The sequence below is a fragment of the Cydia splendana genome, chromosome 5, assembly GCF_910591565.1.
Source record: "Cydia splendana chromosome 5, ilCydSple1.2, whole genome shotgun sequence".
Classification (NCBI taxonomy): Eukaryota; Metazoa; Arthropoda; class Insecta; order Lepidoptera; family Tortricidae; genus Cydia; species Cydia splendana.
The window spans coordinates 10,129,760-10,139,904 of record NC_085964.1 but is presented as its reverse complement, the minus strand read 5'-3'; the positions used below and the strand labels follow the sequence as shown (position 1 = coordinate 10,139,904).

Here is a 10,145-nt window from a genome sequence, read left to right as displayed (position 1 = left end):
TTTATCGATATGACTTTATCGACATGGCTACAGCAACGTGGGCCTCATTGTTAATCGTACACTAAACAAAAGTGGCAACAGTGACAGCTCGCTGAGACACCGTCTCTATATATTATAAGTCTATGACTGAAATCCGGGGCGGTGGTGTTGTCAATGTCATTCTTGAAACGTCAAATTGCTGAAAGGAACTGGAACACTGAAGCACGGATTTCACGATCATTTTGTGGAATTTTAAATTATACTATTAAAATACAGCTTTATTAGCTGAATTTAATGATATTCATGACAAAGAAAAAAATTACAAGATTTCAACAGTGAAGTTATATCTGGTGCACTGATTTTTTAAATCAATAACTTACTGCATAAGAACAGACTCTTAACTCCTTGTTTAAATCTAAGTAGGTAAGGTTCTAGGTGTAGTTGACTTCAATTAAACTACAAACACACACAAAACTTACAAAATCTATGCACTACTCTAATCATTTAATTTACTTTACCCATCCTATATTTATTACAATTTACTAATAAATAATTTCTCACTTTCAGGACAGTTATCAGTTTCAACCTAAAACTGCTATTATAAGCTGAATGTGGCTTCAATTTAGTTAAGTATTATTGGTAGCTATTTGTAAGCATTAGTTTTCATTGATAATATTTTTTGCATGGATTCTTGTGTTACATTCCATAGCTTGTGAGTAAATATACTGCTCATGTTACAAAATCTGGTAATATTATTGATTGGGATTGTTAACCGGTTTTAATCGTAGCTTGGGCAAAATGTTGATACAATTAGAATCTATTACAAATAAGCCCATAAAACGAGTTTTAGAGCACATTTTTTACCTTTTATTAATATTAATCCTGATCCCAGTATTCATCTATTTTGAATTGTGCATTGTATTACCAGCAGTTGAAAAAGATAAGTCAAAGCATGTAATTCATCTGTGTATAGCATTTTTTCTGTTACTTAATATTGTAGGCAATATGATATATGGAATGTTAACTGATAGTAGTATTAAAGGAAAAATGTTAGATAGTAAACAAACTTCAGACTGGAGCTTGTGTTCCGTGTGCGAGTGTCTACGGCCGCCTCGCGCATGGCACTGTAACATTTGTAACATATGCATATTAAAAAGAGATCATCACTGCACTTACCTTACTTCTTGTGTTGGATATTTCAACTATAGATATTTTATACTTTTAACTCTTTATATATTCATCGCTATGGTGTATGCATTTTACTATAATCTTAAGTTTTTGGCTACTTTTATATCATGGAACCACGGACTGGCAATCATTCGATTTGTTTTTCCACTAGCAAATTTTGTAGTAGATGCTAGCTATGAAAGTTTGTATATTTTTATAGTTGTCATTAATTTCATATTAGCCTTGTTTACAGGATTTTTAGCTTATTATCATTTTAGTAATGTTTTTAAAGGTCAAACGACACCAGAGAGAAAATATAATGAGTGTAATTACAATAAGGGATGGAAAAGGAATTTAATAGAAGTATTTGGTGTAAGATGGTACTTGACATGGATTTTGCCATTTATTCAGAGTCCATTGCCAGGTGATGGCATACAATGGCATGATGAAGATAAGTGCAAATAAATGTTTAGTGTTAATGACTCTTATAATATATAATTTAACCAATATTTTAAATTGTGCCTATAAATAATTGTGATAAATGTTGACACAAATTACAGTAGTTGAGGAAGAAGTAACTTTTCATACTTAATATTTCAATTTTTTATTGTAATACTTACTAATACCTATACTGTAGCCTTACTAAAATATACATTAATAATTTGTTATGATTGACACCTGTGTTTGTGAGATTACATCATTTTATCAATAATTAAAATACATCTATTTACAAAAATAAAATGTTTGTCATATTATTGTCTATCGGGAATGTTAGAGTTTGGTAATATTTGTGCAAGGTATCTGCTCCGGATCCTGTCTGACTGAACTTGGGCAATGTCTTGAGGAGCAGGTGCCTGGTCGTCATTCCATTCTGGGGGCCTTGAGTCTGTCTCTTCTTGGTCTGTGTATTCTTCACTGTCCAGTAAATTTGCAGTTTCGTCAATGGGTCTTGTCCTAAAACAATTAAAGGAAAGTTTTTGTAGTGTGGATAAAGAATCGCATAAACTAGCCGCCGCGCGTATATAAATAAAAAAACGTTCTGAAATCGCTATTTAGCAACGAAAACTAGTACCAAAAATAAAATATATTATGTAAATGTTCAAATCAAGTTTCATGTATTATTTAAGCAGGTTGTTTAAAATTAGAGCGTAAATTCGATTGTATGGGAGCGGTTTTTAGCAGCGGGTTCTTGTGACTCTGAAATAGGTAACTGTCCTCATTCTGTCATTACCGAATTTCAATTATTCTCTTCTAGTTAGCCTAAACCTGCATGCACTTGTACATCAGAAAAGAAACTCGAAGGTGCTTGATACTTACGGTTTTATGGATTCCCTAACACTCGGAGATAGGTTCAGTATGCCGTTATTGGCAGAGTCGACGATATAAACGAGTACAGCAGCTATCAAGGAAACTGAAACAATAGAATAATTTTACTATACTGTGTTCCACACACAAGTGAAGATCAAATGCTACAACACCCGATGCCGTGTCTTAAAAAAGTCGAACTGGACAGAGCAAACCCTAGGAAAGAGCTTTTGGTCAATGAACTTAAAGACTAACGGTGATTACTTTGGTTCTGAATGAACATTATTCATACTAATTAGTGGTAAGTGGTGTTGGTCACACATTGTAGATATTATGGTAATAAAATTAGTATAGTAAGTATTACTTGTAGTGGCTGTTTATTTATCTAAATAAATTAAAAAAAATGAACTAGACCATTGGCACTAAAGGACAAACTCGTCGTTATGTGTAATTCATATAATCCGCCTATCGGAGTACCTACGGCATCTAAAGTTGGATGGCGCCTGTGAAGTTCCAACCCAAGCACAGTATAGGTACTTGGGAGCAAAATCTATCGCGTTAGGAACACCAAAATACGTTCAAAAACTGCAAATCCTACCAATTACAAACTGTTTCCTGTAACTTTGCCGTGGTTTACGAATTTTGTGAAAGCATCTTTATATGTACAATAGTAAAACGTACCTTTTACGCAATACGAGTAGGTAGGTGTGCGTCGATATAAAATTTAAGGCCAGTGCATACAGAATGCGTACCTATGCAGCGTGTCACCATCTGTAACTCCTACAAAATCGAGTTGCGCATGAACGTGCCGTATACGCAACCGGCGTGACCTGGCCTTTAGTTCGCCTTTCACAGAAAGCATTGATTATCTTACCAAAGAGACAACCCAAGAAGAACATCTCCAGCATCAGATATCCATATTTGTCAACAATAACTCCAGCCAATAGAATTACAGTAGCCAATCCCAAGTTTTGGACGGCTTGACAACTGCAAAAAAGATTCAAAGTTTTAGATCTATTAACATGTTCATGGTTCTGGTAAAAAGTTTTGATGTCGTTCCGCAGTAAGACATGACATGTAAAAATATTTTTTATAAATAAATGATCGTATCGTACATCTGCCCACCTTACAATTCTATCAGGTATAAGTATAACACCATACAGAAGTGCAATTAAGGACAATGTGGCTAATTCAGTCATAGTGGACGGAATAGACCTTACATTAAAAAACGGCGATTACATTGTTGATATGTACCCCTTCCCCGCATACAAAGTAATCCGATCTGACCTATTTCAATATTTAAAACGATGCCACTGAATTTGTAATGTTCAAATATTTCTTCACACCTACCTCCAAATATATGATAGAATACTTACATTCCGTACGCCGTTCCCAACTGATTCTCAGGTACAATAAGTGCCACCAGAGGCCACAGTCCAGCTGCCAATAGGGAATAGGAAATTCCTAACAATACCTGAAAATTAATAATGTCAATGTAATTATACCGCCATGAGCCATGACCGAAAACAATTCACGCTTCTATGCAGGTGCTGCCCCCTACACTTCACGCTGGCTCTATTTCGCATAGCAGGGTCCGTCTAATGGCTTAAATCTAAAAATGGCAACTTGCCACATGCTTCGCGCCAATGGGGTTAGCTCAGTGGTGGGCAAACTTTCTTCATGGGGGGCCAGAAAGTTTAAGAAATTTAAGTGGAGGGCCAGAATTGTAGCCAAAATTTATTTTGATTCGTTTGAATATTTGAATCGTGGGCCAATGCCATATACTAAGTATTTCATAGGACCGGCGGCGGGCCGGATAAAATCCATTCGCGGGCCGCAGTTGGCCCGCGGGCCGTACTTTGCCCACCACTGGGTTAGCTGGTCGAAGTGTTTAGCAGATGACGCCAGAATAGCTTGCCCTATCAATGCCAGCCCTTTAAGCCAAATCTCATAGAAAAAGGGGCAACCTATGACGGCGCCATCTATGCAAACCTTTGACAGTTGCCAACCCCATTAAGAGCCCATCAACGTGCACACTAGCGCCACTGATAAATAATCGTGATTATTTAAATTTAACGAAAGATATTTAAAAAAGGGGGCCGCTACGTACTGTATTTTGTATTTAAGTACCTTTTGAATACATCAAACTAGATTTATGTTGCTGGATTCATCGATCTATGAACTCAAAATAAAAACAGCCGTTTTAACTTTGGACGCTTAGATTGACGAATCCAGGAAGGGGTTTCTGTGTTGCCGTCTACAGTTCATGTGCGCTCCCATGGTCTTCCATTCCCAGAGTGACACGGGCCTACGTCACAATAACATTGCCACTTTATTTCAACATAACATGTTACATGGGTACATTATACCTATGGTTAATAAGTTAAAATATTTCTTTATAATTTTATAATTTTCATTTATATGTATTTTAGCTTAAATTTTACAATAACACGTCATTTTTAATTACTCGTTAGCAATATCTTCCGATTCACGAAAGAAATTTCAGACTTTCGGGTAATTCTGTTTATACTACTGGCAACACAGGATAGCGCTGTGCACATTTGACAATTCGGATCTAGATAACTTCATGCCCTGACCGTCATCCTTGTCGAACGCGTGTTAATTGTTATTTCCTTCTCGCTCAGTGTCAGCAGTCGCAGTGTTTTCCAAACTTTTCACGTCGTAAGCTTGGTAATTAATGTGTAACTGTGAATTAGTTTTTTAAACGTTTGTCTTGTATAGATAAATAAAGTTTAATTTAATACATTAGATTTGTTTTATTTTACTATGTTTCTACACGAATAACTTAAAATTAATGCCGTTAAAATAATTTTCACCGTTGGTTAAAATTCTCCCACATTTCAAAGTTTGAGAACCTGTAAACAGCATGATGACGTAGGCGCGTGTCAGTTAGGTCATACGCGAATCTCGGAATGGAGTACCAGGCGGAGTATATTATTATACCATGTGCGCTCCTACACTACACTACTTACCACTCCGATATACGGGTTGAAGAACGTGAATGCCAGCAAGCAGTGTGCCCCTATCGTAGAGACGTTACTTATGATGACCCACATCACATTACGGCCGGTTTTGTCAATGAGCACGCCGAAAAATGGACTTAGAGCTGCTGAGAGTAAGTACACCATGGAGTTGGCAGTGTTTGCGTCTTGAGGCAAAAAGTCAAATTTTCGTTCAAAAAATAGCCTAAAAAAGAACAGACAATCGTTATTTCGGTTCCTTTTTTTCATTTCATTTCATTTATTTCCCACTTATAAGCTGACAGTATTTCACCAAAACGCTTACACGGTATAGTACAAAAAAAACTTAAAACTTAACAGCTGTGCATACAATCAAAATAAAAATCAAAATAAAATAAAATAAATAAAAGTCATAAAATAAATTAAGCATACAATAAAAATTAAGTCACAGAATATACTAATTAACTACACAGAAATCACAGAATATATATATGTCACTATTTTCCTGATATGGGGGGTTTCATAAGCACATTTGAATATACAAAGTTCAAATTCACGTGGGAAATATATTCCCTCTGCCTTATGATGTTATAATTATTATTCTTTAATATAAAAATATTCAATGCCTTTTAAAGATCGTGAATGCACGAATGTTCAAATTTTTAAATTGGCAAGGAGTGACGTGACCGAACCGGTGTTCCAAAAGGTCGCAAGTTCGAGTCTTGTCCAAAACGGTGACATTTTACCTCTAATTTAAAAATTAATAGTATTGTTTGCAGACGTATTTCAGTTCAAATTGAATACTTACTTTCCTAGAGCTATAAACGGAAAGATGGCCAAATAGTATGCCACACATATCACAGAAACAAGCCAAAATACTGATTTGAAGTGTATTATGTCACTTAGGTGGAATGGCTCACTGTTCTCGGACTCTTCCAGCCTGCCTAGGATCTTTTCGGCTCTGTGATCCATCCATCCAAGAATCAAACCACATATGAGTGAGATGAAACAGGTGAGGGCAGCTGAAATGATAGTAAACAAATTATGTATCTACAACAATTTTCATGTTCTTGCAATGTATAGTGGTGGCACATACCTACCATACCACTGACAATTCGTAGGTAAACCTCATTTCATATAATATCACAAATGGTCTTTCCTTCTTTACTATTGTGTAGCAAGCGGTGGTGGCCGAGTGGATATGACGCCCGACTTTCAATCCGGAGGTCGCGGGTTCAAATCCTGGCTCGTACCAATGAGTTTTTCGGAACTTATGTACGAAATATCATTTGATATTTACCACTAGCTTTTCGGTGAAGGAAAACATCGTGAGGAAACCTGCATACAATACATCTGCGAAAAAATTCAAAGGTGTATGTGAAGTCCCCAATCCGCATTGGTCTAGCGTGGGGACTATAGCCCAAGCCCTCTCGCGCATGAGAGGAGGCCTGTGCCCAGCAGTGGGACGTATAATAGGCTGAATTATTATTATTATCTCTTTATTCATCATTCTTCTTAGGCTAGGGTTTTTATAATATGAATATAAAAGTAAAATATAAAAACACTTACAAAACAATAAAAAATACATATAAACACATTATAAAAAAACTAACCTAGGGTGCCGCCAAAAAGCAGACTTACCAATAAACAATGCCACTCCAAGTCTTTCATAGCCCACAAAATAAGTGGATACCCACTTATAGATGGGCCCCATGATCCAGAAGTTGACAGTGCTGCCGAACCTGGAGAAGGACAACTGCAGGCCAAATACCATGTTCAGCTCTTTGCCTTTGAACCAGAGGACAACATAGTTATTCACCACCACCTGCAGGGACTCTCCACCAATTCTGAAAATACATAACAATACTTAATAAACAAATAATAGTCTAGACACTTAGGTAACATGAAGTCTTCGAAATTGGGTACATTTTATAGTAAGTTTTTCTAGTGTTTCATTATTTATCTGTGTTGTCAAAATTCACTTTCGCAAAAACTAGTACATAAGCAAATTCTTTAGATTGAGTAGTAAGGTGGGTTCGAAATCTATTAGGAAGGTTTTAAGATTTGAATGTGACTATACTATTAGTATAAATATGGTAGTGACACTGACATGGTAGTGACCTATAAAGGCTATTATAGCCTTGAAAGCCTGTATTGTTATGACATTATATGGTTGTATAAAATAAACCATCAAATAAACCTAAATCTAAGTCGTATGATGCTAATCACACTTTAAAAATAATCAATTAGTGTTGGCCAGTCAATGCATTGGATAATTGGATTAAATAAATAAACACAAGTACATTTCCAGATTAAAGTTCGTTATCAAGAACACTAAGGGTGATAAGAAACATAGTTTATGCAATGTTTATAACTTTATACATCATGTAAGAGCAACATCAACATGTAATAACATAACTGATTTATATGTTACAATTTGAGAATATCAGTGATTTGTATTCACAGTTGAATATATCTGAACATATCTTGGACCAGCCCACTAACCCTTATATAGGGTTTTGATAAGGCTCAACTCACCAAACCCTTTGCCCAACAAAACCCTTTAATTTTGCTTTTAAAGCCCTCATCTAAGTGCTAACCCATAATATTTCTTATATGATTACTTACCCAAAAATAAATCTTCCGAGTATCATCAACCAGAATGCATTTATGTATGCACCCGCTGCAAAAATTACAGCTCCAATCAAGACAATTACCATGTAAATAATTGTCCCCAATCTCACACCAAAGTACCTGTAACATATACAATATACATGAAAGTTTGTACACCATGATTTTTCATTTGAAATCAGTAAACAAATGAACACATTCATTGCCACCCAGCCAAACAAGACATCCGCACTAGGCCACAAAAATTTCGACATATAAAGCAGTAGTACCACGATCCTGACTATAGGGTTGTCCGGCCTGGGAACGAAATCATAAAATACCCGATAGTCGGGTTATCGGCACTGTATGTGTTAAGTAACTTTTTTGCTATTAGCAAAATTAAGTGTATTCATAGTGCAATAAAAACACACACAAACGATTTTATTGTATGTTTGGGTTGCAAGCAGTAAAATTGCAAAGTAGGTCACAGATGTCTACAGGTCAACATAATGCAGAGATGGATTATATTTATCACTGTAGCTACATGAGTCATCATTAAGTACATGTGTGTAGGTATGTACCTATCTACAAGATATCCCCCTATGAAACATAATATCACATTTGGCCAGGAATATATTGAGTACACCAAGGCAAACTGGGATGTGTTCAAGTGCAAGTCTTGTTTAAAATTGTCCGCCAGGGCCCCGGGGGTGTCATAGCAGAAGTAGGAACCTGCGAACAAGCCGTATAAATTATTATTTCTAAGTTTATCTAAAAAATGTTAACATCAGAATTTCAAAAAGTGACCGTTCACACATTATAATTATTTTCCATTCTGTTACTTTTTCATTTATAATCATGTTGTAAATTTGTATTTATCAATATATGATGAAAGTTATTGCAAATACAATAGGAAAAGATTACCAAAACAAAGGAAGCACATTAACATCAGTGCAAAGAAGCGATGCACCCTGTTGGCAGGATGACACCATGAGGAAGTGGGCAGAGTTGTCCTGTTACTACTACTGGCTCCTGGATTCTCCATCGTGCTATAGAAAAATATCACATTAAATTAAATTCGAAAAATAAACGTAAATATTTACGATTGTGTAAATTATAATTCTTACCAGATATGCGGCCCAGTTTTTGCACTGTGTTATAATATCAACGAGACAAAGCTCTGAGTCACTAATAAATAACTAAATGTAATAATACACCAAGCATTGATAAAACATTACAGTCACATTATCGACAACACCACGTAAATATTCTAGGGGCGCATCTGCTTTATTCACGACACAAAAGCGCTGAAATGTCTGACCATTATATCGATGATAAAAGGGGCTAATAGTTGAATAGATCAATCAATAAATAAACAAATCATATTCCTATGCTGGTACTAGACACAGTAAAAAAAAATAGTAGAATAGAAATGTAAATAGCAATCCACAGCACACTGCACAAAGGGCACAAAGTACAAAATGCTCAAGTCAAAATGACAGATACTTGACAAGCGAAATCGTATCGTTCGGATATTACCCAGATCATAGAAGGTAGGATCCTATAGAAGTGGTATACGCGTGCCTCCGTGAGGGACAAAACATACGCAATGCGACACTATGATTGGTCGAATTTATTTGTTGCCCACCATAATTCATACTAAATTTACGGTGGGGAACAAATAAAATGTGAGACTGTGACAAGGACAAACAATAATAGCTCTCTCGCTGCTACTCCTACTGAAAGATACATAAGACTATCCTGTTCAGTCACTTCGCCCCACCTTTCATGCCAGATCCAATTTATACTAGATTCATGCCCTAGATAAAATGGTTTTGCAGAGAAGCAATAGGATTTGATCCATGTTTAAACTTTTTATCATCAACTAACCTAATATCATCTAAACACTGATCTACACACACTAATTTCATGCTTTAGAAAAATCGACCATGTTAGAGTTTGTTCGGAAAGAGAAGTAGTGGAATGTATTGGGCCTCATACATTCCACGACTCTTCTCTTTCCGCACAGACTCTATATTATAAGGCCCCGTTCGCACGGCAGCTTTTTCAACGCGCGTTAAAAAAGCGATTGAATGACGCAAA

The 10,145-nt window shown here is 36.0% G+C and overlaps 2 protein-coding genes across 2 annotated transcripts; one reads left to right on the top strand and one right to left on the bottom strand.

The window, feature by feature from the left end:
• Positions 1–777: 777 nt before the first annotated feature.
• Positions 778–1,629, top strand: LOC134790698 (probable palmitoyltransferase ZDHHC24). The gene has a single exon (XM_063761600.1). It carries the CDS (start codon positions 778–780, stop codon positions 1,609–1,611), a length of 834 nt encoding a protein of 277 aa, XP_063617670.1. The 3' UTR covers positions 1,612–1,629.
• A 134-nt stretch (positions 1,630–1,763) lies between these two features.
• LOC134790672 (major facilitator superfamily domain-containing protein 1-like) lies at positions 1,764–9,337 on the bottom strand. The gene is made up of 11 exons (XM_063761566.1): positions 9,170–9,337; positions 8,967–9,091; positions 8,624–8,774; positions 8,061–8,186; positions 7,074–7,279; positions 6,241–6,454; positions 5,445–5,658; positions 3,828–3,925; positions 3,326–3,438; positions 2,464–2,557; positions 1,764–2,100 (listed from the first exon to the last, which is right to left on the bottom strand). Exons 2-11 carry the CDS (start codon positions 9,085–9,087, stop codon positions 1,899–1,901), a joined length of 1,539 nt encoding a protein of 512 aa, XP_063617636.1. The 5' UTR covers positions 9,088–9,091; positions 9,170–9,337; the 3' UTR covers positions 1,764–1,898.
• Positions 9,338–10,145: the final 808 nt, after the last annotated feature.

Coding starts and splice junctions, on each gene's coding strand:
- LOC134790672 (XM_063761566.1), bottom strand. CDS start 9,087: ATGGAGAATCCAGGAGCCAGTAGTAGTAACAGGACAACTCTGCCCACT. Junction 7,280..8,060: donor CTCGGAAGATTTATTTTTGG/GTAAGTAATCAT, acceptor ATGTATTTTCAG/AATTGGTGGAGAGTCCCTGC. Junction 3,926..5,444: donor TCAACCCGTATATCGGAGTG/GTAAGTAGTGTA, acceptor ATTAATTTTCAG/GTATTGTTAGGAATTTCCTA.
- LOC134790698 (XM_063761600.1), top strand. CDS start 778: ATGTTGATACAATTAGAATCTATTACAAATAAGCCCATAAAACGAGTT.